General features: G+C 40.2%; 2 protein-coding genes and 1 pseudogene across 5 annotated transcripts; 1 reads left to right on the forward strand and 2 right to left on the reverse strand.

The window, feature by feature from the left end:
• Nucleotides 1–1,765: 1,765 nt before the first annotated feature.
• On the reverse strand, nucleotides 1,766–14,230 carry lrrc42 (leucine rich repeat containing 42). The gene is made up of 7 exons (XM_088327347.1): nucleotides 13,426–14,230; nucleotides 10,206–10,337; nucleotides 10,005–10,126; nucleotides 3,663–3,748; nucleotides 3,475–3,588; nucleotides 3,329–3,413; nucleotides 1,766–2,106 (listed from the first exon to the last, which is right to left on the reverse strand). The coding sequence occupies exons 1-7, from the start codon at nucleotides 13,818–13,820 to the stop codon at nucleotides 1,832–1,834; spliced, it is 1,209 nt and encodes a 402-aa protein (XP_088183473.1). The 5' UTR covers nucleotides 13,821–14,230; the 3' UTR covers nucleotides 1,766–1,831.
• Nucleotides 4,077–4,250, reverse strand: LOC148373620 (U2 spliceosomal RNA; annotated as a pseudogene).
• On the forward strand, nucleotides 14,073–25,147 carry yipf1 (Yip1 domain family, member 1). 4 transcript variants are annotated; one of them, XM_088327378.1, is made up of 10 exons: nucleotides 14,073–14,265; nucleotides 17,084–17,207; nucleotides 18,542–18,684; nucleotides 18,772–18,852; nucleotides 19,348–19,435; nucleotides 19,541–19,657; nucleotides 19,819–19,985; nucleotides 20,617–20,799; nucleotides 24,618–24,709; nucleotides 24,872–25,147. In XM_088327378.1, exons 2-9 carry the CDS (start codon nucleotides 17,174–17,176, stop codon nucleotides 24,693–24,695), a joined length of 891 nt encoding a protein of 296 aa, XP_088183504.1. In that variant the 5' UTR covers nucleotides 14,073–14,265; nucleotides 17,084–17,173; the 3' UTR covers nucleotides 24,696–24,709; nucleotides 24,872–25,147. The 4 variants fall into 4 exon arrangements, with proteins under 4 accessions (XP_088183504.1, XP_088183511.1, XP_088183495.1 ...); XM_088327385.1 differs by lacking the exon at nucleotides 14,073–14,265 and adding an exon at nucleotides 14,333–14,504; XM_088327369.1 differs by lacking the exon at nucleotides 14,073–14,265 and adding an exon at nucleotides 16,766–16,862.
• The last annotated feature ends 304 nt before the right edge of the window (nucleotides 25,148–25,451 follow it).

Consider the following 25,451-nt stretch of genomic DNA (forward strand, 5'->3'; position numbering starts at 1 on the left):
TGCTTCCCCGTTAGCTTTGGGCTGCTATGTCATTGTTTGATTCTGTCCGGCTCCACGTTGTCACTATGGCCATGGCCAACGCTGTTTTTGTTTACCTCCAACCAGTCTTTGCGTTTTAACCCTGTAGCCCTTGCCCCTTTAGTTTATCCCGGGGGGCTTGCTAGCTTTCCGCGTGAACTTTTTAGTCGGCTTCGGGGCTGCTGTGTCCATGTATTTATCCTCGACCCTCTGTTGTCGCTATGGCTGCTGCTGTTTTTGCGATTTACCAGTTGGTCTGCTTGCTGGGCATTGCGGCTGCCTTCTACTGGTTGCTTTGGCCGGGGTGTTGTCCGTTCCCAGCCCCTCCCAATGTCGTTGAGGCACGTGGGTACCAGTCTTTCAATCGACCGCGAGGGAAGTATTTGCCTCGCCTTCCCTCGGCGTTCTGTCCTGCCCATGGTGCGCATTTCCTGTGCGGTAGGCATTTCCGCCCGCTTCCCTTGGCTTACCTCGTCCTCTTTGCCTTTAAGCATTTGCCGTGCAGGTGGCGTTCACACACTTGGCTTACTGCGTGCTCGCCCTGTTTTTTTTTTTCCGTTGGTCTGCTGTGTGTGCTTTGGCCTTTGTTGTGCGGGCATCATTCCCGCCCCTTCTCCACTTTCTGCGCCGTTCCTGTTGCAATGGTTGCGATTGACTGTTTTTTGTGCTGTGTGCTGGCGTTTTTGCCGTGTTGGTGGCATTGGCGCCTCTTTCCATCGACTGACTGTGTCATCGTCCTGCCCCGCACTTCCCTGTACCGGTTAGCCCCTCCTCCTGTTAGTGACTATCGTGTAGTTTTGGTCATTTGCTCTCGTGACGACATTCCTTGTTTTTAGTTCGCGGTCAGCCTTGCGTTAAGGCCTAGCTATGGCTTTTTGCTGTTGGTTTGGCTGTTCGAGCACCCCTTGGTGTTGTGGATGGCTGTAGTGCCCCGAGCGTGCGTTTTCCTTCGTCTGGTTGCCTTTTGTTAGTTGTGAGCGCTTGTCTGAAGTTTTTTTGGCCTGAGTGGCGGTTGTGCCGCTGGATTGCAGGGACTGGTGCACGTATTATGGCTGCCTTCAGGGGTGCGCTATTTAACAGGGCGGTTGACACTTCCTGTGCCGCCCTGAAAGGGTGTGTCATTCTATCTGTTCTGCTGCCTCTTGGGCGTTACCTAGCACTTTCGCCAGGTTCTAAAACGTTGATGTCGCCTTCCACACACCGCTCAGCATAGACTTTATTCCAGTCGAAGTTTCTCAGTGAGGTTCATTTCTGGGGTTCCTCTTGACTTCGCTAGTATTAGTCATTCCGTGCTAGAAGCACAGTCTCTGGCGGTCAGTAGGGATAAAATACAACAAGAATCAGGAATGCAACTACGATTCCATGAATCCCGTACGACCGCTAGAGAATCTTGGCACTCGGAATCTTCGCGTTCATCCGAGAAGATTCTGAAGGTAGCGCATGTGTTAGGAGCCTTAAATTGATAGACAAGTCTGATGGAGTGTAGTTTTTGGTATACATTTCTCAAACTGCAAAGTTGAAATTTCATGTTTGAAGCACAGCCTCTGGCAGTTGTATGGGACTCCGAGTTATAGTTACATTTGTAAATTCTGTTTTGTGCTTAATTGACTACTTATTGAATAGAGTGATTAATCCTGTTGCAAAATGGCTGTCAAGTCAATGGCTTATAGCACAGATGTGCGATTATACTGGTACGTATAGCTAACCTGTGTTTGTATGATAATCCTCATAGTTGCACAACTTAATATACCTTGTACAAATAACTTTATTCATAAAACATTGATGAACAAAAACGCAACGGTGTTAGTGAATCTCAGTAGAGGTCCAACAAGTTCATGTCGTCAGCGGTTAACACAGATGATGCACGTTTTGTCGGTGGGCCTGTCGTAGAATGGTTGCTTAGCATTTCTGATGGTTGCTTCCTTTTGCCAGTTACATTCGAGCAAGTCCTCTCAAAAGCGACATCAGTGGCGCAAACCACTGGAGGTTTGTAGAAGTGCAGATGTTGCTCCTCCTCAGCTGGAGCAACCGAAGTGTGGCACAACGGTGCTGCGTTCAACACCTCCCGTACAAACTTTTGCCTGCCAACTTAAAATATAAATTAATTACTTGAGTCGGTGAATTTTGTGTCCCTAAACTTTGCCATCAATTGTGATCAACATAATATATAAAACAAAAAATGAACAGCAACATACACACTTATTAGGATTACTCCACCATATATTCTTAATCTGCATATACCGATGAATTGCACTTGGGAATAACACATGACTAAAGAACATGTTTTTACAATTCTTTTTCGCGGTAACTAGTACTTTAACGCGTTGATTAAGTTTTGTAAGTCAACTTTCGTTTCAACATGGCGCGTTACTCCCTACTTTTTAAGAGTAGAACAGGAATAATGTCTTCTGATCTATGACCGTTCCTCATCTGCTCACGAAGTAACATACTACCAGAAATCCATCAGCAGCACAATACTAGACACGTCATTTGCTAAGGGTGGCCATGTTTAGATGTACCTACAAAACATAACTGAATACAGTTACAGTGACGCCGTCTCAAGCAAAGACTACGAGGTTGTGAATTTCGCTCTCGATCTACGGAGCTTCTCCCTACTGTATATACTCGCATTTAAGCCGTATTTATGACGATAAAATACTCAAATCAGGAGTCCATTCCATATGCGCATATTTGGTTGGGTGTCACTAATTGCTAATGGTAGGCAGTGCGTGGAGAATGGGTGTGGCTTAAACAGGAACAACTAATTCAATGGGGCAATCTGGCACGAGCACAGATTTTACAGTAAACAAGTGCAGAATTTTGGTCTTTTAATTTGTAAAATTATTTTTGTAATACACTGTGCCTGAAGAAAAAACCGCCTTGGACATTAACCAGAAATGGATGACATTTTTGATTGGTTTGAAAACAAAGACCAAATGGAAGTAGATTGTCTTTGCAAAACAGTCATTTGCACAAGCCTAGAAATATGAAGGTTTGTGTACACACGTTCTTCTATCTATTTTATTTTGTGGCTATTTTAAAGCAGTTTTAGGGGGTCAGCTTCAATGTGAATATATACTGTAATTTGCAACTATGTACTGTAGTTACTTTCAGGGTAACGCGCAACTTTTGGGTTTCGGTAATCTGGGAAAGTAACGCAATCACTTGTTAAATAAGGTAACTGGTAACCTTAACCAATTCCTTTTTTCAGTAATGCGCCCAACACTGACTCTACTGAAGTGCCCAACAGGGAGTTGAGCCTTCCTAACAAAGCATATTGAATCCTAATAAATCCAGACAAGACACTTACAAAAGCGGAGCGCTGATATTCTGGACTCACTAAGTTTCTTCTGTTTGGTCAGCTGTGCTCCATTGGTTTCCCACCGATTTACAACCTAAAAACCACACATTTGTACATTAGACGTCAAACGTTTTCTGAAAACTGACAATTCTAACCTGTTCTGCCCATCCTTGTGTTTTACATCCTGAGTGGTTAAAGTCATCCAAAGCATTCTCAGAATAGGTCAGGCCAAGCACCTCCCACATGCTCGACTTCAGTTTTGTGCCAAACTGAATAGAGAACATAATTATTTGTTTAATAATAAGTTGCTGAAAGAAATAAGCGAACTGTGTGCCTCAAATACCTTCATGCCGGTGCCAGATGCATCCAGTTTTTCAAGTTTCGTTAGACACTTGAGGTAGGGTAGAGCCCTTTCAGAGAGGGGATTTTCTGCATTAGAAAAACAAATTTCAGTGATGAACTTTTCACTTGCCTTTTGATTTTTGGGGGGGAGGTGGGGCTGACGAATCTGAATGAGCTAGTTCTATTTGATGGTCCTAGATTGGGGTCCCAAAAGTTTGAAACAAAAAACATGTAACAAACTCATTTGCTCATCTTGAATTTTGAAAAACTTATTTTTTTAAAATATTTTTTTTCCATTTTTCTTTATCCATTATCAGTCAAATCATGATACACTTCACAGCCAACAGGCCGAGACACTTGATCCTAGCCAAGAGGCTAAGCCAAGATCCTAGCCAAAAGGCCAAGAAGCAATCAGTGCGAATGCACCGTTCCCGGAGGTCCTGCAATACCGGGCCGAAGCGCGGAGTGGACGAAACAAGCTCTTATTCCATCTCCCCGTTACAAAAATCAATTGATCTTAGCCACCATGAAAAGAGCCATATATGCGATGCTTGTTCACTTGCTCTTAGTCAAGAGACTGAGAAGCGATATGTATTTAGGTTTTCAAAATAAAAATAATTGCGTTTCATTGTGTATTATTCAGCGGTACAATCCATCTATTTTTCGCGCCGCTTGTTGTCAGTAGGGTTGCGGGGGTGCCGAAGCCCATCCCAGCTATCTTCAGGCAGTGGGCAGGGGACATCCTAAACTGTTTGCCAGCCAGTCGCAGGAAACACAGAGACAGACAACTCACTCACTCATTCGCACCTAGGGACAATTTGGCCCAGTCAATTGATTATGGGAAGGAACTGGAATGCCCAGAGGAAACCCACACAGGCACGGGGAGAACATGCAAACTCTGCACAGGGGAGGCTGTGGTAGCTGGAATTGAACCCTGAACCTCCGCACCCTGGGGCTGCGCGCTGCCTACTCGTGCCGCTCAGGTTAAGCTGGTCCATATAGTAAAAAAACAAACAAAAGGAAACAATATTGATTTGAATAATGAGCAAAAATACACAAACCATCATACAAATTAGCATTTTTTTGGGAAATACTCATCGACGAAGAAATGTGTATTTATTTTACATAACATGAAGCTCGCCATCTCGCTTCGACAGCTACCCCCAAAAACCTTGTGAAAGGCTTGGCAAAAAAATGCAAGGAAAAATTGTGCGGTTTTGTTCACTTTCATTCTCCATTATTTGTATTCTAGCCTTTTGCTTTGAAGCGCTCGTTTTCAGTGGCACTACATCATAAGGCAGCATCTGGAAGTCAAATATAACAGTGCCCTTGTAGAATTTTTTCTAAATTGAATATAATTTGGATCAACTTGGGTAAATATTTTGAATACCGTACTTTCTAGACCAGGGGTCAGTAACCTTTTCGGTGCAGAGTGCCACTTTCAAATTTCCTTGTAAATCAGTGTGCCACACCGCGTTTAATGACTTGAGCAACATTTTTTAATATCAAACAGAGCTGTCATTTTACACAAATACAAATATACAACATGGATATACATTTTAATCGTATAACTAAGTGTTTTTCAAGCCTTTTTGAACCAAAGTACACTTTTATTTATAAAAAAGTTCCATGGCACACGGTTCTTCGAAAATGTTTGAAAATGAAGTTATGTCCAATATTTTACTGTACTACCTCATAAGCAGATAATTACTATATAAAAAGAAGAAAATAATACTTAAAATAAAAAGGATGATGTGCTTTGTTTTTATTTTTTTACAGTGCGATCTTAAACCGCTTTGTTAAACAAATTACGTTATTAAATGTACTGTTCTATCTCAAGAGCAGATAATTAGTACATAAAAAGTATATAAAAATCTAATGCCACCTAATGATATGGATGACTATTACAGTTCCTCGTCTGAAGAGTGCAAAAATACTGAATACATTTTTGGAAAGATAAAATTCCAGCGGCACACTGGTATAACTGACCCATTTATCTTCCACTATTCTTGTTCATCAATTAACTAAAATATGAATGTGAACAACATGTGGAAAGGCCTGTAGCCATTCTGACTTCAACTTTTTACCACAAGAATTAACCAGAATCAACCATTCTCCATCAACTATAAATTACAATAAAAAAACAAGTAATATGGTCAGCTACTATACCATTCATCAATGATATCTACAGGACTGTCTCAGAAAATTAGAATATTGTGATAAAGTTCTTTATTTTCTGTAATGCAATTAAAAAAACAAAAATGTCATACATTCTGGATTCATTACACATCAACTGAACTATTTCAAGCCTTTTATTATTTTAATATTGCTGAATTTGGCTTACAGCTTAAGAAAACTCAAAAATCCTATCTCAAAATATTAGAATATCATGAAAAAGTATACAAGTAGGCTATTCAACTAATCACCTGAATCATCTAATTAACTCGAAACACCTTGCGAGGGTTTCCTGAGCCTTAGAAACACTCAGCTTGGTTCAGTAAACTAAATCACAAGTATGGGGAAGACTGCTGATCTGACTGCTGTCCAGAGGACCATCATTGATACCCTCCATCAGGAGGGTAAGACACAAAAAGAAATTTCTCAAAGAGCAGGCTGTTCACAGAGTGCAGTTTCAAAGCATATCCACAAAAAGTCTGTTGGAAGGGAAAAATGTGGCCGGAAACGCTGCACAACCAAGAGAGATGACCGCAGCCTTAACAAAATTGTGAAGAAGAGCCGCTTCCAGAATTTGGGGGAGTTCAAAGACAGTGGGCTGAAGCTGGAGTCCAGGTATCAAAAGCCACAGTTCACAGACGTGTCCGGGAAATGGGCTACAATAGCCGTATTCCCATGGTCAAGCCACTTCTGAACTCAAGACAACGGAAGAAGCGTCTGACTTGGGCTATGGAGAAGAAGCACTGGACAGTTGCAGAGTGGTCCAAAGTCCTCTTTTCAGACGAAAGCAAGTTTTGCATTTCATTTGGAAGTCAAGGCGCCAGAGTCTGGAGAAAGGCTGGAGAGGAGCAAAATCCAAGTTGCTTGAAATCCAGTGTGAAGTTCCCACAGTCAGCAATGGTTTGGGGAGCCATGTCAGCTGCTGGTGTTGGTCCACTGTGTTTCATCAAGTCCAGAGTAAATGCAACTGTGTACCAAGAGATTTTAGAGCACTACATGCTTCCATCTGCTGAAAAGCTCTATGGAGATGAGGATTTCATTTTCCAGCATGATCTGGCAACTGCCCACAGTGCCAAAACCACCAGTAACTGGTGCACTGACCATGGCATCACTGTCCTTTATTGGCCTGCTAATTCCCCTGACCTGAAGCCCATCGAGAATTTGTGGGATATAGTTAAGAAGAAGATGAAAGACACCAGACCTGCAAATGCAAATGAGCTGAAGGACGCTATCGAAGCATCCTGGGCATCAATAACACCTCAGCAATGCCACAGGCTGATTGCCTCCATGCCACGCCGGATTGATGCAGTAATCCGTGCAAAAGGATTCCCAACCAAGTACTGAGTGCATCAATGGACATTTTCAAATGTTTGATTTAGTTTTGCTGTTATAAAATGATTTTTTTACTTGGTCTGAGGAAGTATTCTAATATTTTGAGATAGAATTTTTGAGTTTTTTTAAGCTGTAAGCCAAAATCAGCAATATTCAAATAATAAAAGGCTTGAAATAGTTCAGTTTATGTGTAATGAATCCAGAATGTATGACATTTTTGTTTTTTTAATTGCATTACAGAAAATAAAGAACTTTATCACAATATTCTAATTTTCTGAGACAGTCCTGTAGTTGCAGAAAATATCAAAACTTTAAATAACAGCAGCAATGCAGAAGGCACGCGCGCGCACACACACGCGCAAACACACGCTTCTTTAAAATATTCGCCATCAGGAAATGGTTTTCCGTGCTTTGCTATTCATTGAGCAATTTGTTAGATAGCCTAAGTGGTGGTGTTTTTAGCAGCGACAAAGGTTTTTAGGGTCTGTGTTTGTTTGCTACCTGGACACAGCCCATTTTAATGTCTCCGCTTTGAATTAATGTTCATGTTTCGTCTCGTAATGACGTTTAACACTTGATGCGCGAGGTACAACGCTCTCGGGGCATAATGCACAAAACAGCCCGTCATCTTTCCATGCTGGCTGGAAAGAATGAGATGTTTTCGCTCGAGGAGCCGTCATGATTCGTTCATTTATTGTGCGCGTGTGTTTCGTTGGCTGGGTTAAGACACAGAGCTATCCTTCGCGAGGCGCCGCGCAATCAGGCGCTGACACGCGGAGGGGTGCTAACGTAAATGGTGAATGGTCAATGGTCTGCATTTATATAGCGCTTTTCAAGTAAAGCTTCTAAATGACACTGTGTGCAACTGAAAATGTCTAAATTTCAGGTAAATGCGCTTAAAAAAAATCATTTTGCCGTTCGCTCGCGTGTCATGGGTTGCCGACCCCTGCAGACTATAAGGTGCACCTAGAAAGCAAAACAAATCCTAAATTCGCAGGTGCGCCTTAAGGTCCTGTGGTATAGTCTAGAAAATAGGGTCAATTAGAAATGTATAATTACAATGAAACGCTACTTCATACAGTAACCATTTGTGAATTAATCTATTGTAGTGGTGGACCAAGATGTTCCCTGAAATGAGTTTCCATTATTTTCTGATGTTTTTTTTAAATGCAACCTTAAGTCGTCATATATATTTTTTCTAGCCTTCAATCAATAGTCTCAAAGGGTTACGCAGACCACCATTACAATATCCTCTGATCTGAAACTTGACACAATTCAATTATCATCCCAAAAAAACAAGCAAGGTTTTCAGTTCTTGTTAATAATGAATAGGTTTTTAACTAACTACAACTTTAATATTTGATTTAATATTAATTTGCGTGATTACCGATGTTTGGTTAGCTAGCTAATGATAAAACAGGTTTTTTAGAACACCGTTCTAAATGTGTTGGTTAAAACTAATGCTGTCAATCGATTAAATTATTTAATCGTAAATTATCTCATGAATATCATAGTTGTGATTAATCACTCATCACTTTTATGGATGTCCCTTTAACTTTCTTTTACAACATAGAAAAGTGGATAGGCTTGCTTTGTGCAATTTGTCTATATTGAAAACAATGTGTAGTGTTATATTTCACATGAACTATTCTGACTCTTAATAGTCATTCAGATTTGAAAGAACATTCACAAAATTTAACAGTCAATAAACAGATGATCCCCAAAAAAAACCTTCAATAAACCTTTCTAAGGGATCGAAAGAGGATGATACAAAAAAAGTTAAAGTCGTAAATAGATTGTTCTGAGTTGCGGTATCCATATGCCAGTGTCGAATTTTCCCTGTTTGGACATCAAGTGTGTTTCTGACTGAATGTACTATGGTAATAACTCAGTTCACACCGACAGTACACGCAGATTACTTTGGTCTTGTAAACCGATCTATCTTGCAACTTTTCCAAACTAAACTTTCAAAATTGTTTTTCTCACAAACAAAACACAGCGAGTGAAGCAGGCGAGCCGCAAAACCAAACACATGCGTGGGGCCGTGCCTATTGTTTTATTTCTGGGTTACAAGCCGATCCTGTCGTTTTACTAACAATGCTGCTAGTACCCACAGTTTAGAAAGACTACAAGTTCACTTGGTCACAATAAACAAATGATTTGCATTAATTGCGGTAATAACACCATATTTTTGACAGCACTTATTCAAGTGTAATAATTGATGTGTGTCCAACGGTGATTCCAATAATCCTAAAAGCAGGGATCAGAATGGAGATTTTCATTTTCAGCTGAAATAGCCAGGGTCCAGGAATAAAGCAGGGCGGAGCCCCACCCACCACACCACCCCCTTATAACCTGGTGTGCCTTAGAGTCCAGAAAATATGGTACATTATTCATCTTTCACTTCCAGGTTCTTTTTTACAATGCACTATTCTTCATTGCATCTTGATGATGATGGTGGCGCGCATGGACGCAGCGGCTCACGGCTCTTCAGTTTATTTTCTATTTATTACCGTTCTCTAAGTTGACAATATCTGTGTATTATTTATTATTGCAACAACCATTGCAGCCTGGTCATCCTGGAAGGGGGATTGCCTCATGTACCGTCCCTTCTCAAGGTTTCTTAATTTTCCTCATGTTGAGGTTGAGATTTTCCTTGCCCTCATGTAGGTTTTAGATCAGGGGATGGTGTCATAATAGTCTGTGGTTTGCAATAATCTGTGGTCCGTGCAGCGCTATGAGACACTTTGTGATTAAGGGCTATACAAATAAACATGACTTGACTTGACGTTTTATTCCCATTTTCAAACGAACATAAAAAATAATGGCAGATTACGTGAAACATCCAGGCACTGAAGACTGTCCAGCCCTTTCTTCATCATTCTCACAGGCGCCGTCAATCGTTGCAGGCCAATGTCCGACAGGCCATTGCCGCCGATGAAGAGCTGAACCAGGCAGCTACAAAACAGGAAGGCAGAAACAAAAATTATGAACAAGTCAATTAACACAGACCATGGAGGCAGGAACACTTTATTACCTCGCTAAAGAGGCGGAAGTCAAGTGCTGGAATATTTCATGGTTGTCGCCCAGTCGGCAACCAAACAGGTCCAAGCTTTTCAAACTGTGGAATGTCTTGATGTCGGCCATACGCTCACTTAACAGAGGATGCCTGTGGGGACGAGCTGCAGTCTTCGTCATAATGTCTTGGTCAAGCTATTGTTTTTAGGTTGAGATGGGGTCGGAAACACAAAATTTTGAAAGGACCAAAACTGACTAACTGACTCGGGGCTGCAATAGCTGAGGAGGTAGAGGGCTCGTCTTGAGATCAAGAGATCGCAGGTTCGATTCCCCCGCTCCTCCGTGTTATGTGTTGAAGTTGGGCAAGACACTGAATCCCTAATGCCCCCAATAAGCATTGCATGGCTGCTATTGGTATGTGAGTGTGTGTGTGAATGGGTAAATGTGAAGCACATTGTAAAGCGCTTTAGGAGGTCTTCATTGACTTGAAAAGTGCTATATGAATGCAGACCATTTACATTTACTAAACAACAGAAATGCATAGACCTCCAAAAAAATCAAAACCCTCATATAAACTATTTTTTTAAATTAGAAGAAAATAAGTAAGTTTAGGCATTAAAGTGAGTCATTTATTATTTAATGGTTATTCATAATATTTTTAGAGCATTACAAAAAAATGTTAACAAATGTTAGGGTCGGGCAGCACGCTGAACAGTGGTTAGCGCGTGTGCGGCACAGTTCTGAGGTTGTGAGATGAAACCTCCTGTGTAGAGTTTGCATGTTCTCCCCGTGCTTGCGTGTGTTTCCTCCGGGCACTCAGATTTCTTTCTACATTCATATAACATGTCAGGTCAATAAGCCGGTCCAAATTGTCCCGAGGTGTGAATGAGCGAGCGATTTATCTGTCACTGTGTGCCCTGCGATTGGCTGGCAACCAGTTCAGGGTGTCCCCTGCCCACTGCCCGAAAATAGCTAGGATGGGCTTCAGCGCCCCCGCGGCCCTACTGAGGATAAGCGGTGCAAATAATGGATGGATAGATGTTAGGGTCCAGCAAGTCATCATCCTCCATTGAGCATCAAAAGGCAGACAAACTTGAGTACCCCACACTTGTTCTTCTTCTCCCACACCTGACTTCAGTCAAGCACTTAGTATTAAAGGACTGTGCCTACAGCAGAAGCTGTCAGATTGCTGTTTGCCCCTGATGTTTCTGATCTTTTTGTATATCCGTCCATCAACATAGGGAGTTTTCTAGATTGTGCTTTTTGTTACTCATCCGTCTACAACCCTCCCATGTAGGGAGCACTTTTTGTTCTTTCTCTATTCCCCAGATTGACTAGTCCAGGGGTGGCCTGGTCTTGGAGAGCCGCATGTCATGCATATTTCGGAGGTTGCTCTGCTCCAATACAGATCCAATCACCTGGATCATGATCAAGCTCTCACAAAGCTTGCTAACAAGCTGAAAATTGGAATCACCAGAGTTAGAGCAGAGAAACCTCCAAAACATGCAGCTCTCCAGGACCGGGTTAGCCACCCCTGAACTAGTCAATCAGCTTGTGTCTCTGCGCTTGGGTCACCCTCACTAAAACATAATGAATGTTAGCATCATGTTTGAAAACCATGATGTAAAAATATCTTTTTCCTTGCCCACTTTTTTTCATTTCCAAATAGGTCTGGAAAAGCTCTAGGGAACTACTACGGTGGTGCTAAAGAGCCACAGGTTGCTGACCCCCAGGTCAGGATTTAACCTGAAAGTTTGCAGCGGGAAAGCAACATGATGACTGATTAAGTTCAAACGCATATCAAAAAACAACAAACATTAATATTGTTAGTTTTTTTATATTCAATTTGTGCCATTTGACCAATTTAACTTGTGTAAAAAAGAAGTACACAAAAATGTTTGTTGTGTTTTTGTGCAACTAAACTTAACTTGTTTGGACAAATTATCCTTTTTATAATCAATTAGGCATGTAAAACATACTGCTGCAGGCTAAACCTGGCCTGTTGAAGGTTTTAATCCAGCATGCCATACATTTCTGAATTTGTCAAAACTAGAAGTGAGTTTACAGCATATCTATTAAAATGTATAGTTCGAAAGAAAGAAAAAACATCAACTAATTAAATATGTACCAGGTTCAATATGGTTCCCTCTTACTCTGTCTCTTAAAAAAAAATAAAGGTGCGACACTACTTTGCGGATTCGCTTTTCGTGGGTGTTTCTGGTCTACATTAACCGCAACTCTGTATTCCCCGTTTTAGTAAGTCAAGCCTAGTAGTTTGATCTGATGTAAACTGTTTGCATTTCCCATACACTGTTACTTAAAGTGGTATTCCTTTTTTATTCATTTGAAACCAGTACGACAGTAAGGCAAAAAATATTATTTTTTTCCAAAGCTCCCACTTGAGTTTGTATAGTATGGTGAGTTGGCTCAGGTGTAAAACTATATTGGCTTAACTGTTGACATGAAAATCATTTTTTCCTATTGTGTGATGCTTGGAAAAAAAAATCCCTTGTCATCCATGGTTATAATATTAGAGGTCGGCTACTATAGTAGGCTGAATGATAAAGCATAATACAGTACCGTAAAACGATTTTACCAGCCTCGTCCACATGGAAACAAGTTTGGAGTCGGCACCAGAGTCATACAAAGTTTGACAGCCCTGTTCTACATAGTCCTTCTGGCTGTGAGTGAATACCATACCTGTCAACCTCCACGGCTCCATGCCCGTATAAACTGTCGTATTTTCCCTTACAAAATAATCCTACACCAAATTTCTTTTCGAAATGATGCATAAAGGGAAATCCCCAGGTGGCAGACGCGTGTGCACAGTAGCATCAAACCGCTCGCTTCGTTTGCAAATTTTTTTTAAAAAACATACCGAGATAGAGGGTACCGCGGCGAACTCGTTAGACTTGATTGATTTGCCGTTTGGTGATAGTCGGTGTTCACCAGATGGTACCCATAATTGACAAATTTGCGTTTTTCCGTACAGATTGTCTTGGACGTCGTACACGTCTTAAAATGAATAATAAACGTACTTTGTACAGCAAAAACGTACAAGTTGACAGGTATGGAATAGATGCCATCTTGTGTTTGTAAGGTTTACTATAGCTTAATAAAGGGGAATTGCAATTATTGATAAAGTGGGCAATTAGCTGAAGCTGGCGGTATGCGTCCACATATTGGGTGTGACACACTTTGACCCCACGAACGAATTTATGAGTGACACCAAAACAAACCTGTTCCTGAGGCAGAGAGAGCCGAGCACCGCGTCGCCATAGGCGTCGTTGAAGAGCCGCAAAGCTTTTGGGGATACGTCCGGTTTGAGGAAGATGCGGTTCTCCTCGGCCGCCGCGAACAATTGGTCTCCTATCTGCTCCGGGAAGCCCACCAGCGAGTCCACGTGGTGCACGTTCCCCGCCACGAAGAGCAGCGCGATGTCGAAGAGCGACTTGCTGTTGTAGCGGAGGCTGCCCTCCGCATTGTACGCAAACACGAAGTGCTGCTGGCGGAGAACCGGCGGGTTGGTCCGCCGGCAAGAACAAGACGAAGCCGGGGAGGCCACCGTCGCTTTAGGAACGTTTACACGGCGGAGCGTGCCTCTCTCCCGCACGTACACACAGTTGCCGTCCATTGTTGGTGTCAGCTCTCACAACTACATCAAATTGGATGCTTCACTCATAATGAAAATAAAAGACCCGAAGGCAACGCTGACATGAATGCCATTGATTTTTGAGTGTTTGGTTTCTTCTAATGTCAAAATAAAAGCATCCTGACGAGAAACGTCACTGTTTTATTATAAGCATTAGCTCAACACGACGGTATAAGTGCCTTTAACCTCTAACACGTATTTTAATGCACTTTCGATCCCCTGCCTTTTAGGTTCCAATTTCAAATTGGATTTATCTACCAGATACGTATTTTCATGTGAATACACGACCCGGAAATCCTTAATACTTGTGATCTGTCGTTCGCGAACGAAAGGACCCCCATGAACTGTCTCTTGGAATTGATCGACAGGAGCCTTTTCCTTTCGAGATCTAGATGCATTCTATTTCCCATGGATCCCTCTTATCGAGGCATGTTTATTTGTATAGCCCTTCATGACAAGGAGTCTCAAAGGGATGCACAGACCACAGATTATTGCAAACTACGGACTACTATTACATCATCCCCTGTTCTAAAACCTACATGAGGGCAAGGAAAACTCAAAACCTCAACATTTTTGGGTGGTCGGCTTCATTGCGATGAGATTTGGGCATTTGTAACTACATAGTTCTGAGTATCACGCCACTTTTGAGTGTCAGTAATCCGGGAGGTAACGTAATTCCTTGTTAAATGAAGCAACTAGTAAAATGTACCATTGCCATTTACTATTACTTCTTTTCATCAACTCACCTAACACTGATTATATTATAAGAAACAACTAATACACCCTAGAATTAATGGTTTGTGTGTTTGCATGTAGACATTCTCTTTTTCCCACCTTTTATACCAGAAACCAGGATACAATAAATTAAAAAAACAACTCAACCTAACAATCATAATGGAAACAGGGGCAAGGGTAGGTTGGAAAATTCTTGGAATCATAATTGACAACGTGTACTTAACTAAAATGGTTAATACTTATTTATTGGAATTAAGTATGTAAGTCAGAATCATGTGTCATAATGCGATGTTAAGAATTAACACCATTATGTTAGGTTCAGGGCAGCACGTGTGCGGCACAGTTCTGAGGTCATGAGATCGAACCTTCATGTGTGGAGTTTTCATGTTCTCCCCGTGCTTGTGTGGGTTTTCTCCGGGCACTCCGGTTTCTTCCCACATTCCCAAAAACGTGCATGTCAGGTTGATTACCTGGTTCAAATTGTCGCTAGGTGTGAATAAGCGATTGAGTTGTATGTCTCTGTGTGTCCTGCGACTGTCTGGCAACCGGTTCAGGGTGTCCACTGCCCACTGCCCGAAGATTGCTGGGATTGGCTCCAGCACCCCCGCAACCCTACTCAGGATAAGTGGTGCAAAAGATGGATGGATGGATGTTAGGATAAATTGCGTAAACCTAAAGAGTTCTCCCATTTAAAAGTTCTACAGACTTAAAAAAAAACAAGCCACATTTCTTGATACAGTCATATATTCTGAACATACTATTTAGGTTTAAAAGTTTGCAGAGTGAGTCACTCATTCCTTAAATTTGTTGCGTATATTATAGGTTAAAATGGCTTTGTAATTGATCTTTTTTTGTAGATCTGTAGATATTTTAAAATATTTTTTTTTTGTTTTTACAGGGTTAAAGTGTTTAAACAATCACCTTTTACATAGAAATATAAAGTTTATTCTTGTGTTTCATAGTTATTTTGCTGTTCCACTGAAAAAACATTTTAATTTATACGTTGTTGTGTTTTTCAGAGTTTCTGATTTGCTTGACTTTAAAGTTGGTTTGTATAAAAAAGGTTCAACATTTGAATGAATTAAATGTTCACTGTAAAGTGAAAAAAATAAATTCTATCATAATTTAATATATAATTTAATGATTTAATTTAATAAAATAATGGATTTCTTTCATAATTATTCATTCATTTTGTGCATAATGTTACAATGTTGTTGGTAAGCAAGGAACCACCATAAAAACTAATTTTATTTTTTTGCCTAGCACTTTCTTCCTTTTTTCTTTTCTTTTTCTATTTTTATTTATTTTTTCTTCTTTTGTTTCCTATTTTCTATTTTTGTACGTCTCTTATCTTGCTTTCCCCTCTACCCCCCTCTTTTGTCCTTTTCCTTTTCTCTTTGTTTCTTTTTCATAACTTTACATATTTTTGTTCTTTTTTTGTTCTTTTTACTTTTATCTTTCTTGGTTTTTCATGATTTCGCTTGTTTTGATTTTTCTTCTTTTGTTTCTATTTCCTAGTTTCTGATTTCTTTTTTTCTTGCTTTTTTCTTTTTTTATGTATTTGTCTTTTTTCCTTCCATATTTTTTATTTTTATTTTCTATTAGGCACTTTTTTCTTCTTTGTATTGATTTATTTTGTCCCCTTTTTACAGTAATTTGTTTATAATGCTACGTGATATAAAGATTGAAGCAACAAAAACAAGCTGAAAAGCCGTTTGAGAGACAAGGGGCCGCTCTTTTAGGGAACCAAGCCGAAAGAACCGGTTCTCGAAAAAGAGCTGGATTCCCATTGGACATGAACGCTTCCTGAAGAGAAACATTACTGTTTTGTCATAAGCGTACACCAAACATGGCAGTATACGTGATTTTGACTTTTAAAACATATTTGAAAAGAACTTAGGTAATGCTCCTATGAGTCAAAATTTTTAATTTAATTTATTTAACAAAAGTACATTTTTTTAAGTGAACAAACGAACCAGTTCGTTGACCCGGAAATCTCTGTGAATATTGTGAAGATAAAATATATTTTGAACCACAATATTCGTTTCCGTTATAGAAATTACACAGAAAAAAAAATCAACTGGCATACACATATTTTCCAAGTGTGTATAGTTCGCTTTTTATACAGTCACTATTTAATTTCATGTTTGAAACACTGTTTAGTTCACCATTATTTTGAAAAAGACACAAGGAAAAAGGTGTGTTTACATAGCTTACACCCGGATCCTTCTTCCTTAAACGTCAGATCGTAGTTGTGGCAAAGATTTTAGGACCTTGGATCTAATTAAAGTAAACATTTTATTTACATTCGAGACTGCATTTGTTTTATTCAAGGGTGCGTCTGTTTTTGTTCAGTTTCAAGATTCATATGCAAGGTAGCGTTTACTTTTGCGCCGTGCAGACGTGCTAACAAGCTTTGACACTGGCATGCAGTATACGCATGTTATCTTGATCGTTTGACACAGAAAGAGGACATGTTCATAGTTTGTGTTCTTTTAATGTCATTTCAGTTTCTCAAGAGAAAACACGACCCTCGTTTTACTCCAAGTGATAAGGTGGCAACATATTGTCTGACTAGATCAGACGACACGTCCGTTTAGATGGCGTCTGCAAACGACCCGTTTCAATTTCAAGGTTGGTGACGAAATCTTTCTCATCTGACTTATCAGATATCTGTGTAAAAAGGATAATGCATCTGTTCCATGTCAGGTCTGTTAGGAAGAAATATTTTCAATTCATTGCCTGGAAAAAAGTCTGCTTGTTACTCTATGTCTAAGAAACAAAGTGAGATACATTTTAATTTATAAGTAATTCACAGGATTCACCCCGCATATTGGTGCATATTGCAAAAAAAGTACAAGAAAGATTTTGATGTTAAATGTATATTTCGCTCTGCTGATCCGGAAACTGTCACACATATCTTTTTGCTCTGTCCTGAGTTGTAAAAACTTCTGGTCTGAAATCTGTCACTTTATTGCAGATAAGCTTGACAAGGGGTTCCAATTAATTTGGAAAGATATTGCACTTGGCATGTGACTCAGAGGAAACCTTTGTTGTCATCCATCCATCCATCCATTATCTGCACCGCTTATCCTCAGTGAAGCCCACCCCAGCCATCCTTGGGCAGTGGGCAGGGGACACCCTGAACTGGTTGCCAGCCAGTCGCAGGGCACACAGAGGACAGACAATTTGCCTGCTCATTCACACCTAGGGTCAATTTGAACTAACCTGACATGCATGTTTTTGGAATGTGGGAGCAAACTCACGCAAGCACGGGGAGAACATGCAAACTCCACACAGGTGGTTCGATCTCATGACCTCAGAACTGTGCCACACGCGCGCTAACCACTGCGCTGCCGTGCTGCTCCTTTATTGTCAATCATATCATAATCATTGCGAAATTCTACATTGACGTATGCAAATTCACTCGTGGAAAAATGTATGTTATTACCTCCCAATGTGAAGTGAAACATTACAGGCCATTAAAACAAATAATATTTGCAAGCGTTTTGGTAATTTTATGGCACTTTCAAGATGAATAATTTCCTCGATTGCGCCGTTATGTGGTCAGAATAACGTATAAGATGCTTGGTACATGCAATAAAATAATGAGGGTAAATCATTCTCTGAATAAAAATATAATTATATGCTTGAAGATTGTTTTATTTAGAATTGTTCCGTGTTACATTGTTTGTGCTTCTGCAACAAGTGAAAATGTGAAATAAGGAGGTAAACGTTTTTCCGAAAGTTTTTGGACTCAGTCAAAGTTAAGAGGAGATACATAGTGTTACTTTGCCGCTTTTATTTTGAACTGCAAACTTAAACCTAGCAAATCGTTTTCTGTATCAGTCACGTGGTAAAAAGTTATATTGGGATTTTAAAGCGTCGTCATTACAGAATTATTTGAAACATGAATTACTTGCTTAAGTATAGCTAATATTTGGTTTGTTTTTATGTCACAATTTAAGAATTTGAAGAGAGCAATTTGCTAGCCGCTGAGAGCGAGTCAACAGCCATCAGAATCGAAGATGATTTTATAAACCAGAAGTCTCCTGCTGGTTTTACTCCTAGCGGTGATGAAGACCCAATGGCAGAAGATGACAAAGCAAAGGCAAGTTTCTCCTTTTTTTTAACAACATGATGAAGATGTAATGCTTCTTTTGAATTTGATTTTTTTAAATTTAAATTTTACATTCAGCTTCTCTCAGGAGAGAAGAAAAGCATCCCCTTCTGGACTTTTGACTACTATCAACAGTTTTTTGATGTGGACACACGCCATGTTAGTATGACTTTTAACACGATTAAACCCTTCCAAAATATCTGTACTTTAAAAAGTTTTAAATAACATACTTTTGGCAATTAGACATCTTCCTGTTCTAAAAAATGCATGCTCCTAGCGTAAACAGTCTCGCTAATATAAAGTTTGTCAAAAATGTATAGCGTATGTCATTTGAGCTCAACCTGATATCACTTGAAATGACAACATTAAAAGCAAAGAAAGAGCAAACAGAAACATGGAAAGATAAAGCAAAATGGCATTTGGAGACGGACTCAAATGCAATGCATAATGCCTCCTGTCATAGCTCAGTCCTTCGCGCACAAAAAGCTTGTTCAAATGGGTCCCCCTTAGTCTATTGTAGCAATAAAATTACCCAAATTTTAGCAGTACAAACACATACAAAAGAAGATTCATATCAAATTACCGTTTTGACAAAGGATCCATTCATTGTTTATTTACAGTATGCGTGGTGTGAATATGTGACATGTTTTTTAGGTAACAGAGAGAATTATTGGCTCAGTGTTGCCTTGGCCAGGAAAGAACTTCATACACGTGTACCTTCGCAGAAATCCTGATCTCTATGGTCAGCATGCAAACACAGCGCACCCCAATTGAAAAGTTTTGTAGGGCAGGTATGAGGTATTGCCATTTGAGCTAACATTTTTAATATACTCACAACACCTCTCAGGGCCGTTCTGGATCTGCACCACTCTAGTGTTTGCCATAGCTATCAGTGGGAACATCTCCACATTCCTGGTCAACCTGGGAAAGCCTGACTACAAATATACACCTGAGTTTGGAAAAGGTAAACTTTATTGAAAAATGCTCAAGGTCAAAACCTATATATATATATATATATATATATATATATATATATGTGTATATATATATATACATATATATATATATTACACCCTTTGCATGAGTGTATTCTCTGAATTTTCGATTTACTCCCCATTCCCCCAGTCACCATAGCTGCAACAATCATCTTCAGCTACGCTTGGCTGGTACCGCTTGCCGTCTGGGGTTTCCTGTTGTGGAGGAACAACAAGATCATGAACTTGGTGTCTTATTCCTTCATGGAGATTGTCTGTGTGTATGGATACTCCCTTTCCATATACATTCCTGCAGTGGTAAGTTTCACATCTGAATATTCAGTGAAACAGATATATCGTAGAGTATCAGGTACAGCATACCAGCAAAAAAAAAAAATGCAATTCTATGAAGCTTTGATTATAGAGCACTCGTGGGACAAAATAAGTGCCCACTGTGACCAACACAGCACAACTTGAACAACAACCCCGCTTCTTTTAGGCATTCATACAGATTTTTTTTCTCAATAATTACACTCTTGTGAAGCACATGATGAGGATCATTCCCTCTGATGAGCTTGTTAATGAGAAAATCATACTGATCGGATGTGTTTAAAGGGAAAATTATCCCAAACAACAAAATTTCCACTAAAAGAAACAACTAGTCTAGGAGAAAGTCGTTCCAAAATATACTTACCATAAACAGATGAGTTCAAGCACTAAACACTCGATAGTCCAAATCCTAATTTTTTTCACACTAGAGCTGTTTTTTACAGGCTCCAACCGTTATTCCTTTTCAAGGGAATGAAATCAACCAAAATATATAGCATAAACTTATCCCTCCCAGATGTTCCCATAGAATTTTCTTTGTAAATCAAAATCCATTTAGCAATTTGATAGATTGTATGTTCCTACTATGATCATTTGCTAAACTTATCGTTCCCTCAACAAGGTTTTGTGGATCTTCCCCTTTGAGTGGATGGGGTGGCTTTCCATCCTGGTGGCGCTGTTGCTTTCTGGTTCTGTTCTAGTCATCACCTTCTGGCCTGCCGTTCGTGATGACAAGCCTAAAGTGATTGCTGCAGTCATGTCGGCCATTGTGGTGCTCAATTTCCTGCTGGCTGTCGGGTGCAAGGTAAATGCGCTATTTAAAGGTGGAATGCGTCATTTGAGTTTTTTTTTTAAATGTTGAAAGTTACAAGTTTTTTATATTATGTTTTAATAATACCCAACAGAGTTTAAAGAGCCTTTACGCTTTATGTTCCTCTGCGTGTATCTGCTTTTATCGTACCTTTATCAGAGCTGTTTGGGGCAGAACACATTGAGTAGGAGGAATGGGGGTGGTGGAGGGAGTGAGGGTGAGTGACTTCATGCTTGTCCCCATTTTTTTTGTGTAAGTGTAGCATGAAAAAGGTGAAAGTAATACAAGGCCCTCTTCAAGAACAGTACAAACGCCAACACAAACCCCAAAATAGATGAAAAAAAGAAAGGTTTATTTGCACGTGCATCGTCAAGTAGCTGACAAAGGCTGCAATCATCACTTTAAGCCAGGAGATGGCGGCAGAGAATAAGACCGTTCCAAATTCCGTACACCATCTTTTTTTTTTTTTTTAACGTCACAGGAACCGACCAGTTGATTTTTAAAGCCATGGCATATTTTTCGGTACTGACTTGTACACAAATGGAAATACAGGATTGTTGTCTTCCTGCTGGGCATTTCTGCCTGACGTGCCTCCTCCGGCGCCTTAGGAATGCTTGTGTGCCCTGAACACTCGGGCCTGACTGGGTCATCAGCTGGGGACCAACGGTCATTGATGTTTCGCTCCTTTAACCCCAGGACATCTCCCGGTGGCGGAGCGATGGCTGGGAAATCTCCCTCCCAACCCCACTGATGCCCTAGGTGTTACTTGAAGGCCCCCAGTTCCTGTCATTCCTCCGCAGCCATAGCCAGAATCTGCACTTTTCCGCCTCTTCTGACAGCTCTTTAGTTGCTCTCCGGTTGCCCGCTCCTGTGCATCCAAGGTCTCTGAGCAAGCGGGAGGTTGGGAAGCCAACAAAACCCCTGCACCCCACCTCCACTGGGCATACTGTTGTTTTCCAGCCCGCCTCCCTGCACTCGGCTGCCAGGTCTTCATACTTCGCCCGTTTCCTCTCGTATGCTGCCTCTATTCCCTCTACCCAAGGGACAGTGAGCTCAACCAGGAGGACCGCCTTGCTGGCTACAGACCACAGGACAATGTCTGGCCGCAATGATGTTTCTGCGATCTACCTGGGGAACTGCAACTGCATTTTGTGGTCATCTTTCATTCTCCATTCGCTTCCAGGCGAGAGGAGCCTTCCACAGTGTAGCGGGCGAGGGGCATTGGTGTTTTTGCGAGCGTTGTCGCCAACCCTTGCAAACTGGATGAGTTGATTTGATGGAGGAGCTGGCTGACTGTTTGCCTTCTGTCTGCAACCTTCGACTACCTCTGCCAGCTTCTTTAAGACGGCATTGTGACGCCACCTCTAGCGGCTTTGGGAAAGTTCCATCTTGCGAGAGGACACAGAAATTATCTTGACTGAATAGAGTAATAACCTTTCCAAACTTAGTGTGTTAAATGTAAATAAATAACTCCTAAAATTAGACATTTAAATTATATGCTTAGCACCCAAATTGCTTTAGTTACTTTTAAAATTGGATTTTCTGACAGAATTAATTGTTTTGAAAACGTATGCACATTCTAAAAGAAAAAATTCCATACTTACAACAAACAACACACGGTCATATGAAAAATAAATTGGGCATACCTGATAATTTTCAAGATGTTCCTTTTTAAACCTGACCATAAATTTAGGACTGAAATCCTCTACTTTTCTTCTACATTTTAAACACTGCGGCTTACGATATGATGCGGCTTATTCTTTATTTTTTTCGCGAGGCGGATGGTGTCGGCGGCAACTTTGGACGTGCACTGGGCTCTTCCCAGAGATATCTGTGCTGGATTTTTTAAAAAAATTTTTTATGTAGTGGTAGCAATCCTTACAGTGTTCTCGTTTGCCCGCGTCCCTGCGTCCCAGACACATGATTTTTGCTGGGGACGCAACTTTTTTGACACCAAATTGTCATTATTACCCAATTACTTTTTTTTTTTTTTAACAAAGATTTATTGATCCGCCATTGTTGTTTTGGTCTCGTGCCGATCTCGGCAAACAAGATCTCGTTGCTTCGAGACGATGTAATTGTTTTGGTGGTTGGAGTGAAAGAGAGGTATGCCTCCGTACAAACAGTTGGTATTACGTGCAAATCAACAAAAAATTGGTAATTTTTTCAGTGTCGGTAATAAGTCGAAACATAATACAGAAAGTGGTAACAACAGCAATAATTCTGGCACGAAAAAACGGCGGAGAAATTCTTCAGAAGACCGCGAAGGCAAGGAAAACACGTGTTTTGAAGCGAACGATTCGACGAAAGATAAACAACAGAATACTCATAGCAAGAAAAGGACTTTTCTGCCAAAATGGACTCAATTATATTCCTCTGTTACGCTATTAGGAGGATGATAGTGGAGGTTACATGTTCTGTGATGCGTGCACACACCGCGGCAAAAAAACTGGATTGCATAATTTTTTTTCGCAATACAAACTTTCAGAAAAGCACATTGGATCGGCACAACGATAATGAAAACCACAAATTAGCTATGGAAATTCCGTTGCTGCAATTGGACCTTGAGAAGGCATTACAACTGTGGCGGGACAGCAAACCACGAAGAATATATGAACTGAAAAATCTTAAGTGATTAAAACTGCATGAATGTATAGACTTTGTGAACTGAAAAATCTGAAGTGATTAAAACGGCATGAATATATAGACTGATATTTCAGCAATATTATTTTGTATAATGTACAATATTTTTGTGAACTGAAAAATCTGAAGTGATAACTGCTTTGTATTACCAATTAACTGTGATGATTAAAACTGAATGAATATATATAGATTTATATATTTATTTATATATTTGTCGGCAATTTACAATTTCAACCCCGATCACACTAAATTTTGGGGACCCATAGATCTCTGTTGGGCCCCTCAGATTTTTGAGCATGCAAGTCCCCCGTACCCATCACTTTTCAGAGGTAAAATGAACACTGTCCTTATCATAAACAATAGTAATGCATTTTATTTCAAAGCACCTTTGAGTACTTGGTCTCCTCTCTCACTTTGTCATCTGTGAAACGGAGGGTAGATGCTAAGATCATGTGACTCTACAAAAATAAATCAGACTTGTGCAGCTTCAAAGTTGAGTTTCTTCCTTGATTTACTGTGGCTTTTGGATCAAGTGCATTTTGTATTCCAAAATTGTTGTTTGGATTTATTACTTAGTGATGTGATTTTTATGTTGGCAATCCCAACTCTTTACACTTGCCTTCTTTTGTTCAAGTAATTATTGCACACGCTGTAAATCCAATAAACTTATTTTCACTTCTTTAATATCACTGTTTATCTGCTGTAGGATATTTTTAACTAAAATTGTTGATCTGAACAGCCCATGAGTTATGAATGAAAATTTGGAAATGATCAGAGATAGCCCAACTTTTTGGTACAACTGAATAGTGGCCTGCCCAAAAAGTAAATAAACATCAGCTTGCCCTGCCAATTTTGACCATTTATAAATTGCATTTTTGTCATTCTTTTGTTTAGGAAATGTGCTTTCCTCTGTGCATTAACCACATCAATTACCCAAAAGAATATAAGTACAGTCACCGACTCATTAAAACTTAAAAGTTATGTTAATATATTAAATTTCATATACGGGGAAGCAATGATGATTATGTGGAAACTGGCACGGATTTTACGCTGCCGTGTGAGCGGCTGTTGTCATACACACTGGCTTCAACATAATTATTGAGCCCAGTGAACCCAAAGCTTGGGATGGTTGTGCTGATGTTTACCCCTTTCTGCACCCTCCATTTTAGGCGTATTTCTTCAGCAAACCAGTATCAATGCAACCCCACGGCAATGTGTCTGTAGTGCTCCACACACACATGACATGAGGAGGAGTTAAAAGGTATATTCCCCTTTTTTTTTTCTTGCATGACCCCCATGGCGGATTTCACGTCTTTGTGTTGCAACACTGACACTATCCCACACCGCACTTCCCCTACATGATTCCTCCTTGCCAAGACAGGTGTCCACCATATTGCTTATCTTTGCCTCTCCCAAACTATAGTGTCTCCTGTTGCCTTACTACGGAGAATTGGGCTACGGTGTGGCGATGAAATGATTCGCCGTCTGGATTTCACCTCATAACCTACTGTGGGGGGCACACTAACAGGATGGGTAAAGTGTTGCACTGTGGTTTTGTATTAATGACAACACACAACCAATCTTAAAGGTGTTTGAACGATGTTTAAAGCATTTTTGATACTTCCATTGAATATCAGGGTAGCGGGATTTGGACAGCGTTCTATGCTTTCTGAATAAATGCGTTTCATTTTATGGACTACTTCTATAATCTAGTAATTTCACAAAATTATGGAAGCTATCAAAGCCACACTAAAGCAACACGTACAGAAAAACCATATTTGAGACTACAGTTGACACTAGACTGAAGGGGAAAAATTATGTTGGATAATTTTCTGTTTACAATAAAAGGATAAAAATGTAATTTTATGAGAGTTAAATTATAATGTTCAAAACGCATGGTAACTCTGAAACAGTAGTTAAATAAGATCCCCCAATTTCTGAGAATTAGTTTTTTTACAACTTTAAAATGGCTTCCGCCTTCATGTCCCTACTGAGCTTGTCAA

The sequence above is a fragment of the Urocampus carinirostris genome, chromosome 1 (assembly GCF_059441175.1).
Source record: "Urocampus carinirostris isolate Australia breed hairy pipefish chromosome 1, RoL_Ucar_1.0, whole genome shotgun sequence".
In the NCBI taxonomy this organism is placed as follows: Eukaryota; Metazoa; Chordata; class Actinopteri; order Syngnathiformes; family Syngnathidae; genus Urocampus; species Urocampus carinirostris.

What these genes read in the sequence shown, in the direction of transcription:
- lrrc42 (XM_088327347.1), bottom strand. Translation starts at nt 13,820, where the DNA reads ATGGACGGCAACTGTGTGTACGTGCGGGAGAGAGGCACGCTCCGCCGT. An exon ending in TCAGTGCCTGGATGTTTCAC is followed by an intron (nt 3,749 to 10,004) that starts GTAATCTGCCAT and finishes TTTCTAATGCAG; the next exon opens with AAAATCCCCTCTCTGAAAGG. An exon ending in AATATCAGCGCTCCGCTTTT is followed by an intron (nt 2,107 to 3,328) that starts GTAAGTGTCTTG and finishes TTATATTTTAAG; the next exon opens with TTGGCAGGCAAAAGTTTGTA.
- yipf1 (XM_088327378.1), top strand. Translation starts at nt 17,174, where the DNA reads ATGGCGTCTGCAAACGACCCGTTTCAATTTCAAG. An exon ending in CAGAAGATGACAAAGCAAAG is followed by an intron (nt 18,685 to 18,771) that starts GCAAGTTTCTCC and finishes TTTTACATTCAG; the next exon opens with CTTCTCTCAGGAGAGAAGAA. An exon ending in TACACCTGAGTTTGGAAAAG is followed by an intron (nt 19,658 to 19,818) that starts GTAAACTTTATT and finishes CCATTCCCCCAG; the next exon opens with TCACCATAGCTGCAACAATC.